Source organism: Microcaecilia unicolor, chromosome 4, assembly GCF_901765095.1.
Source record: "Microcaecilia unicolor chromosome 4, aMicUni1.1, whole genome shotgun sequence".
NCBI classification, from domain to species: Eukaryota; Metazoa; Chordata; class Amphibia; order Gymnophiona; family Siphonopidae; genus Microcaecilia; species Microcaecilia unicolor.
The window spans coordinates 374,818,613-374,843,675 of NC_044034.1; the positions used below are offsets into that span (position 1 = coordinate 374,818,613).

Here is a 25,063-nt window from a genome sequence, read left to right on the forward strand (position 1 = left end):
CTGTTCTTTCATAAAATCCAGGCCAGATTCTATAAGAATAACCAATATACTCTCTATCTAACTAACTGACTGAGTAACATCCAATATAACAGTAACTGATTTAGCTTGAGTTGTACAATCATGGTTCTCACTTCTTGAGGGGAATAGTTCACCTTTCTTCCCTGAAACATCACCAGCAAATCTTCAGCTTCCTGCAGGGACTATAGTGGTCTGCTGCTCAGTTTCCAGTAGGTGACATAATGAGAGGCACAGAAACCTTTACTGCCAAAATATTTCTCTCCATGGCTGAGTATGAAGCACCACCTTCCAATGCCGACTCAGACAAGCTTGATGGCAAACAAATGCACCTCTCTGGGCTGAGCAAGACATCAATCTCCTTTAGGACAGGTAAAATTACATGTCTCACAGTGGACTCCAAAGAAGTTGTGTTTCTGCTGGAGCCCAAGTAAAAGGGGATAGTAATTTGCTGCATACACCCCCCCCCCCCCCCACCACCCATCCAAGAGGAAGGGAGGGAGCCAAATCTCGGTGACACTTTCTGGCTTACCATCCCAAAGGAATGAAGATCAAGACAGCAAGTAAAAAGCTCCAACTCAGCATGTCATTAATGTGCCATCTTGGTTTCCTCTTTCATGCCAAATTTTTCTCTATTCTAAAAATAAATTCAGATTAGCTAATAAAAGGGCTCACACTTTAACCAAAATCAGCTGAAAGTCCAATGGTGAAAACATAAGAGGTCCAGGCTAAACTATGAGATTAGAGGTCCTTCGGTTTTTGTAACATCGAGTTAGGAATCAACTATGGCAACAGCTTTCTCTAACTCTGCTTAGTGTGACCCTGCTGCAGGCTTTCGCAGGGATCCCATTGGTGCCCTTGACATTTGTGATTGTTTTTTCACTCTGTTCAAGCCAGGTCTAATGGAGTAAAAGAGATGAACAATTTCTTCACCTAGTAAAATCAATAATGAACATCTCTTGCTTTTACCATGAGAGGGAACTGAAGGACACAACAGATTTTCTGAAGTTACTAAATCAATCAAATGGCTTTTTCAGTCTGATACTCCTGAAGTACTCGTGTAAGCTAAAGGTTTGAGTTTCATATTCATCAGGATATGATTGCAGTGTTCTGGGACAAAAGACTGGACCCCGATTCTGGGTCTCGGTGTATTTTGCTCTCGGCCCCTCTCGGTACCCACAGGGAGATCATGGGCAGTGGATCACCTTTGTGACTGGAGGGGCCAAATAGCTGCAGCTCAAACCCCCGAGCTCTCTACTTGAGAATGCTCTGGAGGGCAAAATATTGGTCAGGCTATGGCTCTAGTGCTCCTACCTCAATGTGCTGCCTATGAGGGAGAGGGAGGAGATCCCATTTCTGCACTCTCAAAAGTTTCTAGCAAAGAAAACAGAAGTGTTATTGTTTGTGTTTATTTTTGCTGGGGGGCAAGAGAGATTGAAAATAAAAGCAATTCCACATACTTCGGTGCATAGTTATTACATCCATTAGAGCTGTATGCAAACGTGCCCCAGGGTAACGAAACTGCTGTACACTAGATGGGTAAATCTGTCTCTAAAATGATGAACGTTTTCTGCATAGACTATAATATAAAGCCTGACTCTCAGTAAAAGTGTCTTGTGATGCTCCCTCTGACACAGTGTGGTGGTGTTGTGAGGGGAACACTACTACTACTACTTAGCATTTCTATAGCGCTGCCAGGGTTACGCAGCGCTGTACAAGTTTAAACACGGGGAGGGACAGTCCCTGCTCGAGAGAGCTTACAATCTAACGGTAACAGACTACGTAGTCAGTGTAGGTAACAGGAATGGGGAAGGTGGTTAGGCGCCAAAAGCAAGGGAGAAGAGATGGGCCTTGAGTAAGGACTTGAAAATGGGCAGGGAGGGCGCATGGCATATGGGCTCAGAGATCAGACAATGTTGATGATGAGGAATGGTCAAACAGAGAGAGACAGGAGTATTGGGGACAAATAGGTAATGCTGAATGGAGGAGAGAGATGGTAATTGCGGATGCTGGGAGTTTTAGAGACAGAAGGGCGATGTTACATAGGGAAGAGAGAGGGGTGATGTTAGATGGTGAGGGGCATCAAAGGGACAGTGGGGTGATGTTGGATGGGGCCATGAGAGAGAGAGAGAGAGAGAGAAGAGGTCCTAGATGGCTGAGGGAGCAGAGAAACCCTGGATGGCTGTAGTGGGAAGGGCAGCAGATCTGAAACCTGGTGACCATTTGGCAACCTACTACAAACATTGATAGGCAAATCATTTTATGATTACCAGTATGGGAGAAAGGGGTTGAGTGAGGGTAGAAATGGGATTGAAAAGATGGTGAAAGAGAGGCAATAGGCCATGGGGGAGTATAGGGTAAGAGAAAGAATGGCCTGGAGGCAAGGGAAGGAAGGAGAGACAGGGATGGAGCTGGAGCTTGGGCTGGTGAGGGGATGAGGCACTAGAGAAGGGTAAGTTAGGGCTGAGCGGGTGAGTACAGGGGATGGGGATGGGGGGAGTAAGGAAGCAGGTGAAAGATGGAGGGTTATGAGACTGAGGAAGGAGAAATAGAGGGACCAAGGGAGTGCTGGAGAGGGAGATAGGAAAATCCAGTAGGTAGATGAGAACTGAAAAGAAGACTACGGACTAGAAGTTGAGAGAGATAGAGAGTGGGTGGATATAAATGCAAAGAAGAGAAAAGTGTGTGTGTGTGGAGGAGGGAGACATAAAACAAAATATGAGTGCCAGACAGATGTAGAGATGGAAAGGAAGGAAAAAGGAGACAGAAGAAATGGAAAAGCCAACCTAGAAAAGAATTTGGACTCATGGAATGTGGAAAAAAGACTGGGACAGTCCAATTAGAAAATTAAATTCCCAGACGACAGAAAAGAAAAATGTATTTTTATTTAAAACTTTGGAAGGACTGAGATGTACCTGTTTTGTAAAATGTAAATTTGTCGCTTGGGGATATAATCCATAGAGAATCTGTTACACAAACACACAGGCCTTAAAAATGACCCTGGCTTGGATTGACAGTCAATGCAGTAATCGCAACGAAAGAGTGACATGATCATATCATGTTGCATGACAGATTAAACGTGCAGCACTGTTTTGTGTCATTTGTAGGGTTGTTTTTTTTTTAAACAAATCCCCTATATCCAGTTTATGCAGCATTGCAATAGTCTAACTGAGACATTACTAAGCAATGAACCACTATGCGAAATGCATGTTTCGAAAATAAGATCTTAGCCTTCGTAGCTGTCATAATGATCGTAATTCTTTTGACATGAGTGCTGATGTTTGAATTTCAAATGACAGATGTTGATCAAGACTTAATCACAGAGCTCTGCCAGTTAAGTTTTCAGGATATCCACAATGACTATGCATGAAATTGATTTGTGTATACTACCTCCATTATATGCAAATCTCTTTCATTCATATTTATTGTGGGTATCCTGAAAACCTGACTGGCAAGGGGGTACTCCAGGACCAACTTGGGAAACACTGCTCTAGTGTCCAGGGTAATATTTGCAACACTGTCTTTTCATAGGTGGGTTAGGGCCGTTACGGTGTTGTAAGCTTTCAGTATAGATTTTGATTGTCATTTTGCAGGTTTTGTGGCTGGCCCTATTTTAAAGTAGGCTTTGGAGCAAGGGCCACCTTTGGTGGCCCTTCCTGCTTATAATCGAACGAGAAAAACGCCCAAGTTCCGACCTAAATCGGGAGATGGACGTTTATCTCACAAAAACGAATAAAGCGGTATAATCGAAAGCCGATTTTTGGACGTTTTCAACTGCACTCCGTCGCGGATGCGGACAAAGTTTATGGGGGCGTGTCAGAGGTGTGGCGAAGGCGGAACTGGGGCGTGGTTATCTGCCGAACAAAGATGGGCGCATTTCACTGATAATGGTAAGAAAGTATGCGTTTTTAGCTAGAATTTAGGACACTTTTCCTGGACCCTGTTTTTTCACGAATAAGGCCCCAAAAAGTGCCCTAAATGACCAGATGACCACTGGAGGGAATCGAGGATGACCTCCCCTGACTCCCCCAGTGGTCACTAACCCCCTCCCACCACAAAAAAATGATGTTTCACACATTTTTATTTTCACCCTCAAATGTCATACCCAGCTCCCTGGCAGCAGTATGCAGGTCACTGGAGGAGTTGTTAGGGGGTGCAGTGGACTTCAGGCAGGTGGACCCAGGCCCATCCCCCCTACCTGTTACAATTGTGCTGCTTAATGCTTATTAGTCGTCCAACCCCCCCAAACCCACTGTACCCACATGTAGGTGCCCCCCTTCACCCCTTAGGGCTATAGTAATGGTGTAGACTTGTGGGCAGTGGGTTTTGAGGGGGATTTGGGGGGCTCAACACACAAGGGAAGGGTGCTATGCACCTGGGAGCTCTTTTACCTGTTTTTTTGGTTTTGTAAAAGTGCCCCCTAGGGTGCCCGGTTGATGTCCTGGCATGTGAGGGGGACCAGTGCACTACGAATCCTGGCCCCTCCCACGAATAAATGTCTTGGATTTATTCGTTTTTGAGCTGGGCGCTTTCATTTTCTATTATCGCTGAAAAACAAAAACGCCCAGCTCACACATTGTTGAATAACACATGGGCGTCTATTTTTTCCCAAAATACGGTTCGGTCCGCCCCTTCACGGACCCGTTCTCGGAGATAAACGCCCATGGAGATAGGCGTTTTCGTTCAATTATGCCTCTCCTTGTCAACCAAAATAAAAATGCTCAGGACTAGTGGTCTCCTCATCCTGTAGAGTCACCACATAAACAAAAGTCTATCTGATTTAAACAAAGTGTCTAGCAGTGGAAGGAGTGTGTGTGATGTTCCTGAGGTGATGGTTACAATTTGAATATTTTTACTTGTAAGTTAAGAAGACAGGTTGCCTTTTCTGGCTAGTCCAGGGATCTCTGCTGCATCCTGCCTCCTGATGTAGCTTCCTGTTTTCTCATAGGCAGGTTGCAAAAAGAGGCAGCCTGTATTAATCATTGCCTGCCACAGCCATGACACCTGAGCAACAACCCCGGCACTGCTGCCTATCCGACACCAACCGGAACCTATTTTACAAAAGTCTGCTCCCCATGACATCAAAACCTGGCTACTTCAGACATAAGAACATAAGTGTTGCTATACTGGGACAGACCAAAGGTTCATCAAGCCCAGCATCCTGTTTCCATCAGTGGCCAATCCAGGTCACAAATACCTGGCAAGATCCCAAAAAAGTACAAAACATTTTATACTGCTTATCCTAGAAATAAGCCTTGGATTTTCCCCAAATCCATCTTAAAAATGGCTTATGGACTTTTCTTTTAGGAAGTTATCCAAACTTTTTTTAAACCCCACTAGGCTAACTACTTTTACCACATTCTCTAGCAACGAATTCCAGAGTTTAATTACACGTTGAGTGAAGAAATATGTTCTGTGATTAATATTAAATTTACTACTTTGTAACTTCATTGCGTGCCCCTTAGTCCTAGTAGTTTTGGAACGCATAAACAAGCAACTCACCTCTACCCGTTCAGCTCCACTCATTATTTTATAGTCTTTTATCATATCTCCTCGGCCGTCTTTTCTCCAAGCTGAAGAGCCCTAGCCACTTTAGCCTTTCCTCATAGGGAAGTCGTCCCATCCGCTTTATCATTTTCGTCGCCCTTCTCTGTACCTTTTCTAATTCCACTATATCTTTTTGGAGGTGTGGTGACCAGAATTGAACACAATATTCGAGGTACGGTTGCACCATGGTGCGATACAGAGGCATTATAATATCCTCATTTTGTTTTCATTCCTTTCCTAATAGTTCCTAACATTCTGTTTGCTTTCTTAGCACAGCAGCACACTGAGCAGATGGTTTCAACGTATCATCAATGATAACACCTCGATTCTTTTCCTGGGCAGTGACTCCTAACTGGGAACCCTGTACTGGTAGCTTTAATTTGGGTTCCACATGCATCATTTTGCACTTGCTCACATTAAACATTACCTGCCATTGGGATGTCCATTCTCTCAATATTGAGAGAAATTATTTTACCACAGCTCCCATTTTATGCAATGAGATCTAGTTAATTAGCCCTCGTACATTCCACTGAAAGAAAAGAATTCCTAAAAGTAAATTAAATTTAGCAAATTAACCCCCTAATTTTATAAACTTGCACACTGAAATTTCCAAGTAGTGTACGTAAGTGATTGAATAAGACCAGTTGTGCGCATAACTTAATTCAGTAATTGGCTGGTAATTGGAGTTAACAGTGAATTATTGCCTACAATTGGCCTTGACACTAATTGGCAACAATTAGCATTCATACATATAAATGGACTTAGTAGTTATTTTAGACGTTATAAGCTCAGATTCCAGAGTAGACTAATTCAAGGGAGATGAGGACCTGGGAGGGGCATGAGCAGGTCAGGGACGTGTCAGGTAGTTACGCTTATGGGTTATAGCTTGCTTTAATTCCCCCTCCCCCAGTCCTATGAGCGAGTATTTACACCAGCCACTGAGCTGACGTGATGTTAGGCGTGTAAATGCAAACTGATACTAGGATTCTGTAACGGCAGCTGTACGCACAATCGCCATTCTAGAAATCAAACTTAGGGGGTCTTTTACAAAGAGTCGGTAAGCCCAATCAGGACTAAATCGAGATTACCGCCAGCCCATTGTGGCCACTAATGGTAGTTCCTCCCTGAGCGCGCCATTTCCGGGAGAAAAAGAAAAGCCCCAGAAATATCTTGCATGGCAGCAGGGGTGTAGCTACGTGGGGCCACGGGGGCCTGGGCCCCTGTAGATTTGGCCCTGGACCCCCCTGTCGATGACCCTCTCAACCCCCCCTCCCGCTGCCAACCCGCCGCCAACCCACCGTTGCCGTCTGCTACCTTTGCTGGCGGGGGACCCCAGCCCCCACCAGCCGAGGTCCTCTTCTTCCTTTGTTCTATTTCTGAGTCTGACGTCGAAACAGAACGAAGGAAGAAGAGGACCTCGGCTGGCGGGGGCTGGGGTCCTCCGCCAGCAAAGGTAGGCGACAGCGGGGGAGGGTTGGCGGTGGGAGGGGAGATTGAGAGGGTCATCGGCAGGAGGGTCAAAGTTGGTGGTGGAGGGGGGGTCGGCAGCGCCGAGGGGGCTCAAATGTGCCCCTGGACCCCCTCCCACCGAAGTCTGGCTACACCCCTGCATGGCGATAACCCGGCGGTAATCGGGCATCGCTGCATGCTTCCTGGTTACTGCGGGGTTAACACAGGAGCCCTTATTTCCACCTCAGAGAGGGACAGTAAGGACTCCCTGCCGCATGGCAGATGTGGTAAGAGTTCTCTTAGCACTTGGCCATGTTTGTCTGGGGGCTTTTTACCCCCGACCCTAGTGCAGGGCCCTTTTTCCTGCAGCTTGATAATGGGACCCCTCAGTGCACAGCATCCCAGCATCTCGGTTTTGGCCACCTTTTGAGCACTGAACCCCTAAAGATATGAATTACCATGATTTCCAGTTTTCATGAAGGTTCAAAGACTTTTTATTAAAGCAAACAAGTGGAATAAATTCAAAAAAGTATCCCACAATCAAGAAAAAGTCCAAAGTAAAATGAAACCGAGGATGTTTGGCCCTGTATATTTCCTGCTGCTTGTTCATAGGAATGTTCAGACTGAATTATGGACAAATCTAGTGTAAATCTACTGCATTTTGTCCCCTGGTCCACTCATTTCATGGTTTGTAAAGCTCTGGCTTTCTAAAAAGCTTTGGCATGAAGTAATTATCAGTGTGGAATGAATTGATCCTTAACAGTAATTTACAGTAACTGATGTGACCCAGTAACAGAAGGGGTCATGGCTGGTTGAAATGATTTTAAGGGTGTGGAGGGGGAGGGGGGGAAGTAGCATGCAAGGAGGAATCCATAAAATTATAGCATCCCACAATACTCTCTTCTCTGCCAAAGATTTCTGACTGCAGGATTATCATTGATTAACTGTATGCACTGCTGGTATCCTTGTCCTCCCCGGCTCATATCATTAGAGCACTAAGGAAAATTGTTTTCTCTCGCAAATGGCATTTTGTTTTCACCTTGCTCATGTTTAACAGAGAGATTGATTTGATATGCTTGCTGTAGAAATTAAGGGCCCAATATTAAAAATAACAAAGCTGATCTGTTAAATTAGGAGTCTTTTTACTAAGGTGTACCGAAAAACGGCCTGCAGTGTGTGTTGCTTTCCCATGAATACCTTTGAGTGATAAAGAGGCATATTTTCAAAGCACTTTGGGAGGCTAAGTTCCATAGGTTTCTATGGAGCTTTGGGAGGCTAAGTGCTTTGAAAATGAGCCCGTTTTAAAATATATCACATTAGACTAAAACCCAGATAGCCCCTGTTTGCAGCTGGAATATTACATTCCTGTAACCAATTGAATGGTATTTCTAATGACAAATAGTGTTCTGTAACTTCTGTCTGCAGACCAATGGCTAATGGTAACTATACTTGATGCCTAAGAAATAAAAGATACCTTCTTATACTCTTGATTATATTTAGTATGTGTTTTTGGCTACTTATGAGCTAGTACACAGCTCTGGTAAGTAAGGAGTTCAGGTATACGAGGTGAATATATTAAAAGCAGCTTTAGGGAGGTTCCTGTGCTCGAGATACCTCCATTTGGTCTGGGGGTGTCTCGGGGGCTGGAAATAATCCTAAAATTAATTCAGCTGGTGTAAGCAGCTCCATTTTTCAGCGCGCCTGCAAAAAAGAAATTTTTTTTGGACAAAAATGGCCGTGCGGCAAAATAAAAACCAGTGCGTGTCCATTTTGGGCCTGAGACCTTACGCCCCCCGTTGAATTAGCGGTAAGGTCTCACGTGTTAACTGGCCGGTAATCGTCAGCACATGTACACTGGTGAATACTGCCCGGTTAGCACCACACAGTAGAAAATAGAAATTATTTTCTGCTGCGCATTTTTGAATGCTTGTCAAAGTTAGAATTACCACCCGGGGCATGTGGTAGCCGGGCGGTAGTTCTAATTTCACGCGTGTTGTATGCGCCTTAGTAAAAGGGTCTCTTAGTTCCCTATTGTTCTCTTACAGGAATTAATATAGACCTTGATTAAATAAAAAATATATGGGTTTAACACATTTTAATGGGGGACATTTCCTGTGCACCTAGATCATATTTTTCAGGATTTTCTTTTTTTTTTTTTTTTTGCAGATTCTGTGCTAATTTTTCCATTAGCACATGGATCTTGCAATGAATTAACACAGGAGCCCTTACCCCTCAAATTCTTTAAATGGTATGCAATTGCGATTCCAGTCACACACATAACATAGAGCTCCTTTTACCAAACTGCGGCAAAAGGGGGCCTGTGCTGGCGTGTTTTTGATAGATGCCGAGGCTACTTTATACTGCGTGTGTAAAAGGCAGAGGCATAGGCGTAGTTTGACTGTTTCATTTGGGGGGGCAAAGAATGGGCGGAGCATATTAGCATATCATTTGCATATATACATATGCAAATGAATATGCTAATATGGAGGAAGGAAATGAAATTTACAGGCAAAATATCACAGATGCACATTTCAAAAAGCTGACACATTTCAATTAATAAATTATGAATAAAATACTTTTATTTACCTTTGTTGTCTGATCATTTAGTTTTTCTATTCGCTTTGATCCCAGTGTCTTCTGTTTTATGCAGTGTCTTCTTTCCAGTAGGCTTCCCTCTGCTCCCCACCCTCCCAGTCCCATCCATCTCTTGCTCCTTCCCTCTGCTCCCCACCCCTCCCAGTCCCAACCATCTCCTGGTCCTTCCCTCTGCTCCCAACGCTCCCAGTCCCATCCATCTTCTGTTCCTTCCCTCTGCTCCCCACCCCTCCCAGTCCCAACCATCTCCTGGTCCTTCCCTCTGCTCCCAACGCTCCCAGTCCCATCCATCTTCTGTTCCTTCCCTCTGCTCCCCACCCCTCCCAGTCCAATCCATCTCCTGGTCCTTCCCTCTGCTCCCAACGCTCCCAGTCCTATCCATCTTCTGTTCCTTCCCTCTGCTCCCCACCCCTCCCAGTCCAATCCATCTCCTGGTCCTTCCCTCTGCTCCCAACGCTCCCAGTCCCATCCATCTTCTGTTCCTTCCCTCTGCTCACCATCCCTCCGTCCCATCCATCTTCCCTCTGCTCCCCAACCCCCCTCTCCGCGAGGTCCAAGATGGTGACTCCGTCTACCCCTCTCTCTTCCTCCCTCCCTCCGGCGCAGGCAGCAGTTTTTTCCAGCGTTCCTGGCAGCGGTAGCGATGTACACGCTGCCTTCAGTCTGCCCCGGAAGCCTTCTCTTAAAGTTCCTGTTCCCACCTATGCGGGAACAGGAACTTGAAGAGAAGGCTTCGGGGCAGAGCCAGAGGCAGCGTGTACAACGCTACCGCTGCCAGGAACGCTGGAAAAAACTGCTGCCTGCGCCGGAGGGAGGGAGGAAGAGAGAGGGGTAGACGGACACGCTCCTCTCCGTCCGCTTGGCTTCCCTGCCCTCTCTGTCTGCGACGCGTCCCGCCCGAAAGGAAATGACGTCAGAGGAAGGCGGGACGCAGACAGAGAGGGCAGGGAAGCCAAGCAGACGGAGAGGAGCGCGTGCCTGCATGTGTTTTTTTTTTTTTTTTTAAACTAATGGCGCGGCGGCACCTCGCATCGTTTGGGGGGGCATTGCCCCCCTCGCCCCCCCCAGTCTACGCCTCTGGGCAGAGGCGTAGCTACGTGGGGCCATGGAGGCATGGGACCCCACAGATTAAGCCCTGGCCCCCTCTACATTTGACTGCTATTGTCGCCCGCCCCCCGCCCCACCACTGCATCAGGTACCTTGTTTGCTGGCGGGGGTCCCCAAACCCCGCCAACCGAAGAGTTTTCTTCAGCGCTGGTCGACTGTCGCTTTCATTGTGGGATCATCTGTTTCTGATGCCTTACGTCCTGTACCGTGCGGTTGCAGCGCCAGTCCAAAGTGGCGGGGCGGGGGTTGCAGTAGCGGGAGGGGTCCAAAGTGGTGGGGGGGGTGGTCGGCGGCAGGGGGAAGCAGCTAAACAGTGCCCCCCCACCTTGAGCTCTGGCCCCCCTCCCGCCGAGGTCTGGCTAAGCCCCTGGTAAAAGGTCTTTCTTGGGTCTTTTTTTAAAGAAATTGCCATGCGGCAAGTGAAGCATTTGCCACGCAGCCATTTTGGGAGGGAGCCCTCACCGCCTCCCATTGAGGTGGTACTAAGGACTCCAGCAGTAACCAGGCAGTGCCAAAATAAATATATTTTGTAGCGCTGGATATGATAAGTACCCAGCTTGTTATTTCCTTTTGACTTATCTAAGTGGTGCTACATTGGAACTTAATGGTACAAAATAATTAGCATTAACAAGCACTAAAGTGGCAGTAATTAGCATTTTCACTTACAACCTATTCTGTAAACTGAGGACCTAACTTGTCTCGCGAGCAACTGGAAAGGGGGTGTTAACGGGGGAGGGGAATGGGTGTGTCAGGAGCTCACACTTTTCAGAATAGTTATATTTACACACCTTTAAGTGCCACCATTTAAACTTGCCATAGACATGATATAGATTGGTCTTGCCCAAAGTTTAGCGTGGATGTTCGGACTTTAATGTAGGGCTCTTTTACTAAGCCATGTAAGGCTCCATGCACGCCCAACGTGCACCAAAATGAACTTAGTGCTCAGCTACCACGTGTCTCTTGCGGTAATTTTATTTTTGGTGCATGTCCGATATATAATTTTTATTATCATATGCACGCCAAGTTTAATTTGGCGTGTGTAGGTCATTACCAGCCGGTTACCGTGTGAGAGTTTACCGTTAGGTCAATGGCTGGTGGTAAGGTTGCAGGCCCAAAATGGACAGGCAGCAATTTTGATTTTGCCGCATATCCATTTTTGATAAAAAAAATTTTAAAGGCATTTTTTTAACAAGTGCGCTGAAAGATGATTTTGCGTATGCCGAAAAGCCGCGCTTACACTACCACAAGCCATTTTTCAGTGCACCTTAGTAAAAGGACCACTGAATAACAGATTTGGCGCAACTCTGCTGACATGGAATTCTTAGGTTACTTTCAGCATTACTGAGGACTCGCAGATTATTCAGTTATCACACGCTAATACAAATGCGCTACTGGATAACAGCTCCACGCCCATTCCTTGCCCAAAATTATTTTTAGAAATAATGTCTAATTAGTGTGTGCTGACAGGGAAATTACTGCAAAACACTTTAACGTGCTTTATGGTAAAGGTTTATTGCTATGTTAAGTATCTGTTACGGCTTAACGCACTTTAGTAAAAAGGGCTCCTTAACGTTTCATCTTAAAATTCACCTTCATTGAAGAGCTTAAATGTTATACTTATAAATTTAAGATTGGCATTCATTCGCATAAATTGGTGAACCTACTTTATCAGCCTAAATCCGCCCCTGTTGTCAGCCACTTTTTAAAAGCTTAGTCAAGTTGTGCGGGAGTCATGTTAGCCCATGTTTAAAGGTAATAAATACAAGAAAAGAGAGAAAAGAAAATAAGATGATACCTTTTTATTGACTAACTTTAATACATTTTTTATGAGCTTTCAAAGGCAACGTATGAAGAAGATGTTGGCTTCAAAAGCTAGTGAAAAAGGGGGGAGGTGTCTTTTGCTAAGAATTAGCATTCGCTAAATGCCAAAACCCCATTATATTCCTATTGGTGTCTTAAGACATAAGAATTGCCACACTGGGACAGACCAAAGGCCCATCTAGCCCATCACCCTGTCTCCAACAGTGGCCAATCCAGGTCACAATCACCCGACAAGATCCACGGAGCAAAGCATTTTGTACTGCTTGTCCCAGGAATAGTGGATTTTTCCCTACGTCCATTTAATAACATTCTATGGCCTTTTCCACATTCTCCGGCAACGAATTCCAGAGTCGAATTACGCACTGAGTAAAAAAAAATTTCCTCTTATTTGTTTTAAACTTACTGCACTCCAGCTTCATCGCATGCCCCCTTGTCCTAGTATGTTTGGAAAGCGTAAACAGACGCTCCATATCTATCTTTTCCACGTCACTCATTATTTTATAGACCTCTATCATATCACCCCTCAGCCGCCTTTTCTCCAAGCTGAAGAGCCCTAGCCACTTTAGGCTTTCCTCATAGGAAAGTCGTCCTGTTTATTAAGATGTGGTAGTATTTTTAGAGATACGCATAGCGTGGTTTATTAAACAGGGCCCTAGTGTTTAGCACATACTACTTTTAAGTGTGATCTAAAAATGTTAGCGCACCGTAGTAAAAGACCCCCTTAATGTATAAAATTAGTCCAAAAGAAAAGTATCGTCATATTTTTCTTTTCTCTGATTTGTTTTCTTTCTTCTTATTACCTTTAAGATTTTTACTGAAATAGAGCATGAATTTAGAAATGAGGCTAATTTAGAAGCATAACCCCTTTCAATACCTGGTCCTACAATTTTCAAAAGCCGATCAGCTCCAGAATTTACAAAATATGGAAATGCTTTTAAAAAAAATCTTTTTCTTGGTTTGGCCCAAAGCTCTGGAATTTTGTGCTGATTGCACTCAGGATAATTACTAACCCCCTGTTTACAAAGCCGAGTGGTATTACCAACACATCCCATTCAAAGTAAATGAGCTGTGTCGGCAGTACCGCACTTCTAGCCGCAAGTGTGGCTTTGTACACGGGCATAATTATTTTTCATTTAGGACAGAATGCAAGACTTATTTCTTATAGAAGCATTTTCTTTCATTTATTTTGTTTATCTTTTATTGGGATTTTGTTTTTATTCTTTTCAGTGTCTGTTAAATGTTTTAGAATTTTCATTGTGTATTTGTAGTGTCTTCCTTGGTTTTATATATTTTTTTTCATTCTGTTGGTTAATATTTACTTTGCCTGTATTTAAAATGTAAGTTGGTAAGCCAATGCTCTGGGCAGGGGCATAGCTACCATTGATCCTGCCGGGAAAAAGCCTGTGGCCATCCACCGGTAGAGGCCACCGTTTGGCTATTTACCTTCTTCTCCAGCTTCCTGCTCCCTGCCTTCAGTATCTCTCTCTCTCTCTCTCTCTCTCTTTCTTTCTTTCTTTCCTTCTCTTCTCCCCCCCCCCCCTCATGTGTCTAGCATCTGTCCCTCCATCCACCTGCTCCATTGTCCTCTAAACTCACCGTGGGTCACCGACAGCAGCAGCGATAAAGATGGCTGCCTCTGGCAGGCCCTGCTATCTTATGGTGTATTCCCTCTATCATTTACCACCCAGGGCAGGTGTTAGACATTCAGGGGCCCGTAAAAAAAAACTAGGGAGCATTGAGCAGGCTTGGGGCCCCATGTGGCACTAGAATCCAGGGAAGTTAATTTGTTTCCCACCCTGAAAGGGAAAGAGATGCTAGACCTGAAGAAAGGAGCAAAGGAAAGAAAAAGAAAGAGACAGACAGAGACACTAGAGGGGCTGAGTGGACAAGAGAGAGGGAGAGAGATTGGGGGAGAGGGAGAAAGATGGAAAGGGAGAGGGATGGGGGAGACAGAGAGATGCAGGTCCAATGGGAGGGAGGGAAATAAAGAGAGAATGATGCCAGACCATAAGGCAGGGATGGTGGGCAGGGGTGGGGGGGGGAGAGAGAGAGAGATGCTGGACACAAGAAGGGACACAGAAAAGAGATTATGAGCATGGAGGATGGAGGGAGCGAAGGGACAGGGACAAAGAGGAGAGATGCTGGAATAGGGATGCTGTTTAGGAATGGCATACTAGTGAGTTATACTTTGCATTTTCAATTTTGTATTTTCCTTCTCTTTCCCTTTTCTGTTCTGAGATTATTGTAACTTTTCATTTTCTTCTGCTTTATGTTATTGTAAAACCTTCTTGTTCTAGGGTGTAATAACAAGCAAGAAAGGGAACCCAATTGCAACACTATCAATAAACAATACACAGAGTGATCAAGGAAGCATATGCCGTAACATATGTCAGATAGCTAAAATATTTTTATTACAAAAATAAATGTGTATAGAAGCATATACAGAAAGAAGTCATATGATACAATAGGTTGCCACAAAGATAAAAACAGGGCTTCACAAAAAACTGTCCCCTTTCAGTTCGTCATAATTTCACCATATATCAAATGCCCGACGTTTTGCTGTTGTACCTACTTTAGGGGCTTCCTAAATACTTAAGTGATACCATAATATAACAGTAAATAAAAAAAAATAAAATGTCAGCAAATAACAAAAAATATTAAAAATAAAAATAACTAAAAATGCCAGGTGAGTTTGTTCCACCATAATATATACAATACCACAACAATCCATCAAGATGACAGAAATATCAAACATATAAAAACATAAAACATACATTTTTAAAGAGAAAAATGAAAAACAATAAAATAGATAATAACAATGCAGTTGTTACTTTTATCCATCTTTGTTTGCATAGTGTTTTCTGAGTATGATTTTAGGCTTGTTGTACAATCTATGTTGCTGTCTAATGTTGGTTACTGTAATGCTTTATTTTGGGATATTACAACATCTTGTTTTAGGGCCCTGCAAGTGATACAAAATGCTGCTGCACAGCGTATTGTGGGAGTCTCCAGGTTTTTGCATATTAGGCTTGTTTTCAGACAGCTACTCTGGTTGTCAGTATGTTTTTGCATTCGGTATATACATTTGATGTTTCTTCGTCAGATTGTGTCATATTGTATTGTCCATGGCAGGGGCGTAGCCAGACACACAATTTTGGGTGGGCCTGGGCCCAAGATGGGTGGGCAGAAGAACTCCACTTTGTCCCACAAGTGATTTAGTCTCTCTCCTTCTCACCTGCATACCATATGGTCTGTCAAACATTCTCCCTCCCCCCCCCCCCCCCCCCCGCATACCTTTTAAATAGCAGATTTTCACTGGCAGCGAGCACCAACTAATACACACTGCTCATGTTGGCCCCACACCCTTCCCTCTGATGCAACTTCCTATTTCTGCATCAACGAGAATACATCAGAGGGAAGGCTGTGGGGCTGGTGTCAGCAGTATGTATCAGTCGCTGCTCGCTGCAGGTGAAGATCTGTTATTTACAAGGTATGCAGGAGGGACAGTTGTTGGGAGTTTTCAGCTGGTGGGGCTTGGCGATCCCTGCCAGCCACATCATAGGTGTGCTGCTACTGGGTGGGCCTGAGTGTAAAAGCTGGCAACTAAGTTAGGCGCAGAGCGGATGCATAATTTTTTAGAAATGCTCATAATCTGCCCATTCCACACCCATGGTCATACCCCCTATTTGGCAGTGCTCATTAGAATTTACACATGTAAATACAAATCAAAGCCAATTAGTGTCAATAATAGTTTAATTGGCAATTAGTGGCACTGATTGACTTTTTAAGATGTTTAGTTGCACATGCAATACAGAATACGACCTGAATTGTACACACAATTGTATAGAATCTGGGGGGTTTGTAAACAAAAGTAGCCGTCAACCTTTCCTCAGGCCTCAGTCTCTCCACTACTGTGCCAAATTTATGTCCCACATGCACCAGAAGAAAAACCTCAGTCATAGGCCACATTTAGCATCTCTGAAATGTCCTTGTTCTCTAAATCAACTATTGTCAACCACTGAATAGAGCGGACCTAAGCAAAAGATGTCAGATCGAGTGATCACAACACAAGAAAAGTTAAAAGAAGCTGAGACCAAACGGATTAGTAAAATACAAAGCCCAGAATTCACCTGAATGTGGAGTTCCCCAAGAATCCCCCCCTATCACCAACTCTCTTCAACCTAATGATGATACCTTTAGCCAAACTTCTAGCCAATCAAAACCTTAACCCCTACATATACGCAGACGATGTCACGATTTACATCCCGTTCAAACACGATCTAAATGAAATCACCAACAAGATCAACCAAAGCCTCCAAATCATGCACTCCTGGGCGGATGCATTCCAGCTAAAACTCAACGCAGAAAAAACACAATGTCTTGTACTCACCTCACAACACAACAAAAACAACTACTCCACCATAACCACACCATACTGCTCTCTCCCCGTTGCACAAAATCTGAAAATTCTTGGAGTCACCATTGACTGAAACCTCACGCTTGATGCTCACATGAAGAACACAACGAAAAAGATGTTCCACTCCATTTGGAAACTCAAAAGAGTAAAATCTTTCTTCCCGAGATACATATTCCGTACCCTAGTACAGTCAATGGTATTAAGTCATCTGGACTACTGCAACGCACTGTACACTGGCTGCAAAGAACAAACTATCAAAAAACTCCACCAGCCCAGAATACCGCTGCCAAACTCATATTTGAAAAAACCAAATACGAAAGTGCAAAACCCCTAAGAAAGAAACTTCACTGGCGCCCACTCAAGGAATGCATTGCGTTCAAGGTATGCACGATTGTACACAAAATCATTCACGCAGACGCACCAATATACATGCTAAACCTCATGGACCTGCCTCCCAGGAACGCCATAAGATCATCCCGCAAATTTCTCAATCTGCACTTCCCCAGCTGTAAAGGACTAAAATACAAGCAGAAACACATCACCACCTTCTCATACACAAGCACGCAGTTGTGGAATGAACTACCCACAACCCTGAAAGCTATTGACGAAATAACCAACTTCCGCAAATCTTTGAAGACACATCTCTTCAATAAGGCCTACAAAGAGAACCCATAGCCTCACAAACCTACCTCACCAATCCTTCCAATTATCAATGTCCACCCCCATACTAACCTACCTGACACCTTTCTTCTCTCTTCCCTTACTTAATCTCTACATAACACTAAGTGTATCTGATATCATGTAATGACAATGTCATAACAAACTCTGTAATCCACATTGAGACTGCAAATAGGTGGGAAATTGTGGGATACAAATGCAATAAAAAAATAAAAATAAATTCAAAGGAAGAATACATGTTATTTTCAATTAACTAGAATATGACATCTTGAAATATGCAGGCTTGATAACCGTGAGGATAATATTCAGCCCATGACTTGTATGACGCTCACAGCCAAGGGCTGAATGTTCCCTGAATATTTAATGCTGGGGCTGACCCGAAAGTTACCCAAACACTGGGGACTGACCCGGAACCTACTCGGGGACTGGCCAATATTCAAAACAGTGCTTGGTTAACTTGGGGGCAGACGCTCAATACTCTGGTACTGCATCAAACAACTGAACAGGTTCAAGTCCCACGTCAACTCTTAAAAAATAATAATATATAATAATATATATGCCAGAGCCGGTGATGGGAGGCAGGGCTGGTGGTTGGGAGGCGGGGATAGTGCTGGGCAGACTTATACGGTCTGTGCCAGAGCTGGTGGTGGGAGGCGGGACTAGTGCTGGGCAGACTTATACGGTTTGTGCCGGGGCTGGTGGTTGGGAGGCGGGGATAGTGCTGGGCAGACTTATACGGTCTGTGCCAGAGCCGGTGGTTGGGAGGTGGGGCTGGTGGTTGGGAGGCGGGGATAGTGCTGGGCAGACTTATACGGTCTGTGCCCTGAAGAGCACAGGTACAAATCAAAGTAGGGTATACACAAAAAGCAGCACATATGAGTTGTCTTGTTGGGCAGACTGGATGGACCTTGCAGGTCTTTTTCTGCCGTCATCTACTATGGTACTATGTTATATATATTGTAAAAAATTCTGAGCCTTCCAGAAACAGAAAAATACCTACTGTACCTGTTAAACTTTTGTTTTTGAAAAAACCCCTTTTGATATACCGCTTTTCATGACCAACAAACAAAGCGGTGGAACTCCAATGCAGATAGGACAGAATGACCCACAGGTTCAAAGAAATAGCATAGTAGTAAAATTCAAACACACAAGTTTATAACATAGTAACATAACATAGTAGATGACGGCAGAAAAAGACCTGCACGGTCCATCCAGTCTGCCCAACAAGACAACTCACGTGTGCTACTTTTTTGTGTATACCCTACTTTGATTTGTACCTGTGCTCTTCAGGGCACAGACCGTATAAGTCTACCCAGCACTATCCCCGCCTCCCAACCACCAGCCCCGCTTCCCACCACTGGCTCTGGCACAGACTGTATAAGTCTGCCCCGCACTATCCCCGCCTCCCAACCACTGGTTGTGGCACAGAGTGGCCTGAAAAACATAAATGTAAAAAAAGGAAAAGAGGCTTTAGAACTGTTAGAGGCCCTGCGATGGCATCGACACGCGGGTTTGTCTCGTGCCAAGGCCCCCTTTTACCACTGCCCAATAAAAGGGTTTTTTATATAGTAGTAAACGGCTGTTACTAATCCAAGGCATTGAGTGGACATTTACTGAGGGAGCTTTTAGCGCCTCCGGTAGTAGAAAATAAAAATGTATTTTCTGGCGGCAGAGGCCAGGACTACCGCTGGGTTTCTGTGATAGCCTGGAGGTAGGGCCAACTTGCCGCATTCCACCGTGGTAGCAACCCTACCGCCCTTTAGTAAAAGGGTTCCTTAACCCAGCCAAGAAATGCCAAAAGCCTGTCCAAATAAAAACTTCTTTAACGTCTGTTTAAAGCAAGGGAGAGACCGTTCTGATCTCAGAGAGTGGTATATCTTATTTTCAGATTTGAGTCTGTTAATTGCAAATGAGGCATAAAAATAAAACTTTTATTTATTTATTAGGATTTATTACCACTTTTTTTGAAGGAATTCACTCAATGCGGTGTACAGGAAGAAAAAAAATCAAACATAAGCAATAGACAATTACAACAGTAAAAATATTCAGTTAACAAAACAAAGTATGGCATAGTTACTACTTACAATGTCAACACAATACGCAATAGAACATTTTAATTGACAGCGTAAGGTATAAACAAAGATGGAACATATAGATAGGTAAGAGAGTAAGAGGAGTTAGAAAGTAAGGCAACTAGGTTAAAGAAAGTTGCATATGAGGTCAGAGAGAAGGTTAAAACATATTTGAAGAAAGAAAAGAAAAGCTGGGCAATGAAAGATGACCAATGTGTGTGTTGGGGAACAAGGTGCATTAGTTCACTGATGCTCAGGGTGTATTTTCAAATAGTCCTTTACTCCCAGGCAAACCTTTCAGAACAGTTTCCCTCTGCCTTTTACTGCTCAAGATATTGAGCTCTGTGGAGTCACAGCTCTGCAGCTGATCATGGCTTGAACAGATTAATTAGAGAGCTGGTGTGTGTTTGCCTATCAATTAGACACTCGAGCGGCAGCAGGTGTGCAGCCGTACCAAGGAAGTGAGGATGAGAAGCTAAAATACACTTATACGCCTTAATAATTGCTGGAGAGCGTTAATCAAGGAAGAATTGACGGGAGAGCTGGAATCACTTGAAACAAAAAGGAGAAAGAACGGGTCGGCAAGGATCTCATGGCTGCTGTTCAGCCAAAAATACTTTCTAAATGTTGACGTTGTGTGTTTGTTTTTCAGCCTCACAAATTCTTTTATCACACAGATGACAAGCTGAGAATAAATCCCACGCTCCGTATATGCAGTCAAATATGCCAAGACGCTGCTGTGTTTTATTGAAAAATGTGTTTTCTACCAGCTTGAATGGGATCAATTTAGAAACCCAACGTGGCTGACATTTTCTGTGTACATAAAGTTGACACTGCAAATTTTGCAGCAGTAACGTTGGGTTGATTTTACTCTTGAACCAGGCCATTACCTCTGATCGCTGTAATAACGATTACTCATACAAAAGTTAATGCAGATTGCCTGATTCACAATGAAAACCCAAAATCAGTTTTGTTCTCCTTTTGGTAAATGTAACCCGGGTCTAACCCATGCGCCAAAGCAGATCAGCCAGTTCAGTTCGGTTTCACGTTCAAGGCCACTCTCATCTCACTCTTCCATTCCAGTTTGCCTCCAGTTGAGCTTGGCAGTTGGGTCTATGGTCTGAAATAGCGATCAGGGGGTTTGGAAGGCACTTGTACCCTCCTGCTCAAAGATACACCGTAGTTACGACTTATGCAAACTCAGTTTAATTCTTCCAACTGTGCAGCAGGCAGTACTTGAAACCTGTATTAAGCAGTCCACACAGCATATAAACTCCATCTTAGATCCAATCCTTCTGCTATTCCTCAGGGGATACAATTCACCTGTCCATGCCTATCCTGTAAGACAATGCTACTCTCAGTGGCGGTTTCTCCTCTTCTCATCACAAATCCAATCTCTGCAGGCTCAGACCTTCCTTTGGTCTGACCCTCTGCCAGCAGTGACCCCTGTCTGGATCCACCCTGCTCTCGGGACTGAGCTCTCCCTGGCTCCAATCCCCTGCTCCTGGGCTGGGTCTCTCCTCTGCCCACCCATAGCACACACAAACGCATGGTTACCACTTTCAGAAACCGCAACCCTCCTTTACAGCCAGTGATCACACTCCTCACTTAGGATTTCCCTTTTTGTAATCCTGATCTCTTGGCAGAGGACCATCAGGCAACCGAACACGACCCCTCTATGGCCATAATTCCAACCTTTATCCCCTTTGTCACTCCTTCCCCCTTGTCATTCTCTACAAGGGCAACTCTTCTCTCCTGCATTCTGTTTCAAAACCATTCCCATGGGCTGGGCCTCCTGCCACTCAGGAACATCCTACCACTCCAGACATCTAGCAGGGACATCCCTCCCCCATTGTGCATGGCCATTAATTCAGAAAATAGGAAAATCGTCCATTTCCCAGCTGCTGTAAAATGGTCTTAGCGCTCGGGGGAAAACCCCAAAAAGACCTCCCAACAAGTACATGGCTGAGAAGATTTTTAAAAAGTCTTCAGACCTTATTCTAAATAAAGTCAGAGAAGACTAAACCTTAAATCCAGAGATCTGACCCCATAACTGAACATTCTCTTCTCTAGTTCTCATATTTCATGACCTTATTGTCTAGGACCAGTGATAAATTTCTGATCTTAGAATGTAGAGGTCTACCAGGACTGTTCCTTTAAGTATTGTGTTCTGGAGTCATAAAAATCTTTAACAATTTAAAGCGGCATCGCTCGTTTACAAGGAGCCAATGAACCTGAAACAGTAAGGGCTGGGCACTATGTAATCCAATTTTCCAAGTTTATTTAGCATTTGATCTACTACTGTTGAGAGAGAGAGCCATCCAAGCACTTTACAGTTCTTGACTATCAAATTGGAGAGAGGAAAAGAATTACAATCCACATAGAAAAATTGGAAATAAAAGCTCTATATTTGAGGTAGGGACAGAGTAAGACTGAAGGCAACTACTGGAAGCAAGATATTGGGCTTGATGGACCTTCAGTCTGTCCCAATATGGCAACACTTATGTTCTTAAGCTGTTCAGGAAGTTCTCCTGAGAATGGATAAAAGGTGTTTTTTTTTTGTTTGTTTGTTCTGGAGGAGAGTTTAAGTTATTTAGTAAAAGAATGCATAAGGGTTCAGAGCGCTTTATATCTGACTTGCAAATTACACCACAGTTTTGCATGGACAGTTCTTTCTTTCATTTACATTCCACCGGGCGTAATGATCTCTTAAAGCTACAGAACCGGGACATGAATCAAATGGGACAAACCTATCCAAATTGTACCTTTAAAATGCACACCAGGCTTGTACCTGCCTATCCAAGGGCAAGGGTTCAAGAATTATGACCCTGGACAAGGAAGCATCTGCATCAATAAAGTAGATGTTTCTCCTGCAATGAAAAACTACTCCTATAGCATCCAGTACCACAACATTTAGTAGAACATTGTTTAAGGTATGGACCATCAGCGGTGAACTTCTCCGATTATTTTTGTAGAGAAGATACATTTCACCTAGTGTCTTCATCAGCCCAGTCAATAATTAAATTTTTCCACTTTATTCATATACAAGCTTCTAATATTATTTTTTTCTTTTTCAAAATTTTATATCAAATATTCATTCAAAAATCAAAATTTGAACCACAAAGTTATTTATCTAAGTGAAGAGGGGAGTCTGTGCTGACATGAATTCATGCTTCGCTCAAATGGGCTGTTTCAAAGCTTCTCCGATCTGACGAAGAAGGGCAACCTTCGAAAGCTAATCAAGAAATGTATTAAGTTATGTCCAATAAAAAAGGTATCATCAAATTTTCTTTTCCATGTTTTATTTTGTTTGATTTCTATTGATAACCTTTAAGAGTGGACTAATACGGCTACCACACCTCTCTACTTAAAGCTTCTCCTGCAATGGAGATTGAATCAATATACATTTACCACATATATTGTTCAAAATATCATTAAAAGATGGTATAATTCATAACAAATGTTCTCCTTAAAATTACCATACCTTTTGCCGTGTCAATCACTGCCAGTGCTTCCCCTGCATTCAACATGGCTGCGGCATGTTTTGCATTTAAATCCCTGAGGCCATGTGATAAAAGACACCCAATCCAAAAACCTCTTCAAGCAGTGTCATCCATTCAATGTCCTGATTGAGTCCAGCAGGCTCCATCATATTCAACTTAAATATCCAGTTGTGTTCCTTATAATTAAGACGATATTCTAAATTACCACCCTCACACCCTTCATTTATTGAATTAATGATGCGCCAAGGAATGTCAGCTATAGAATATCCTTTATTCAACCAATGGAGAACTAGTGGAACGTCTTTATTCTGATGTATAATTTTAGATTTATGTTCATTCGAGCGAGTTTTTATTGCTCTACAACTTCTTACAACGTACACATTGTCACAAGAGCAAAGGATTACATAAACAATATTTTTCAATGCACATGTGATATCAACTGCAGATACAGTGTTTAAACTGGTCTGGGGATCAACCCATTCAGGTCCGTTATGTGCATTCACACCATTGGCAGTTGTCCCATCAACTGTTTTGCACCAGCATACCAAGCAAACTTAGATTGTTCCTGTTTAATCTGTTCTCCCATAGTTTGTCCTTCATAGTGGAGGAGTAGACTAGTGGTTAGTGCAGCGGACTTTGAGCCTGGGGAACTGGGTTCAATTCCCACTGCAGCTCCTTGTGACTCTGGGTAAGTCACTTAACCCTCCATTGCTCCAGGTACAAATAAGTTCCTGTATATTCTATGTAAACTGCTTTGAATGCAGCTGCAAAAACCACAGAAAGGTGGTATATCTAGTCCCATTCCTTTCCCCTTCCCCTTGGATTCCTCCTAAGCCTATTTCTTCTTAATTTCATCCTATGGCCTCTCATTCCAGAGTTTTCCTTCGTTTGAAAAAGGCTCACCTCCTGTACATTAACGCCACTGTGGTATTCAAAGGTTCTCTATCATATTCCCTCTCTCCTGCCTCTCTTCCAGTGTATACATGTTGAGGTTCATAAGCCTGTCCTTATATGTTTTATGACGGAGACCACTTACCAATTTAATAGCTTCCCTCTGGACCAACTCCATTCTGTTTATATCTTTCTGTAGGTGCTGTCTTCAGAATTGCATGCAGTACTCCAAATGGGGCCTCACTAGAGACTTATACAAGGGCACTATCACCTCCTTTTTCCTGCTGGTTATACCTCTCCTTATGCACCCAAGCATCCTTCTGGCTTTGTTGCCTTTTCTACCTGTTTGGCCACTTTAAGGTCATCAAACACAATCACCCCCAAGTCTCGTTCTTCTTCCATACACAAAATTATTCAGGGTTCTCAAGTCACAGGAGGAGTGTGAAAATTACAGGAGGACCTCGTGAGACTGGGAGATTGGGCATGCAAGTGGCAGATGAAGTTCAATGTTGACAAGTGCAAAGTGATGCATATGGGTAAAAGGAACCCGAATTACAGCTATGTCATGCAAGGTTCTGCGTTAGGAGTCACAGACCTAGAAAGGGATCTGGGAGTCATCGTTGATAAGACGTTAAAAACTTCTGCTCAGTGTGCTGCGGCGACTAGGAAAGCGCACAGAATGTTGAGTATTGTTAGGAAAGGGATGGAAAACAAACACAAGGACGTTATAATGCCAATGTATCGCTCCATGGTGCGACTGCACCTAGAATATTGTGTCCAATTCTGGTCACCGCATCTCAAAAAAGATATAAAGGAATTAGAGAAGGTGCAGAGAAGGGCGACGAAAATGATAAAGGGAATGGAACGACTTCCCTATGAGGAAAGGCTGAGAAGGTTAGGGCTCTTCAGCTTGGAGAAAAGGCGGCTGAGGGGTGATATGATAGAAGTCTACAAGATAATGAGCGGAG

General features: G+C 43.7%; 1 protein-coding gene across 1 annotated transcript in view; it reads left to right on the forward strand.

Annotated features, from left to right (window-relative positions):
- Positions 1–281: 281 nt before the first annotated feature.
- The window catches only part of IL1RAPL1 (interleukin 1 receptor accessory protein like 1), a 455,782-nt gene continuing 431,000 nt past the window's right edge, over positions 282–25,063 (forward strand). The window contains exon 1 of the mRNA XM_030202535.1: positions 282–387. Coding sequence (XP_030058395.1) covers positions 282–387 — 106 coding nt within the window. The remainder of the gene's footprint in view (positions 388–25,063) is intronic.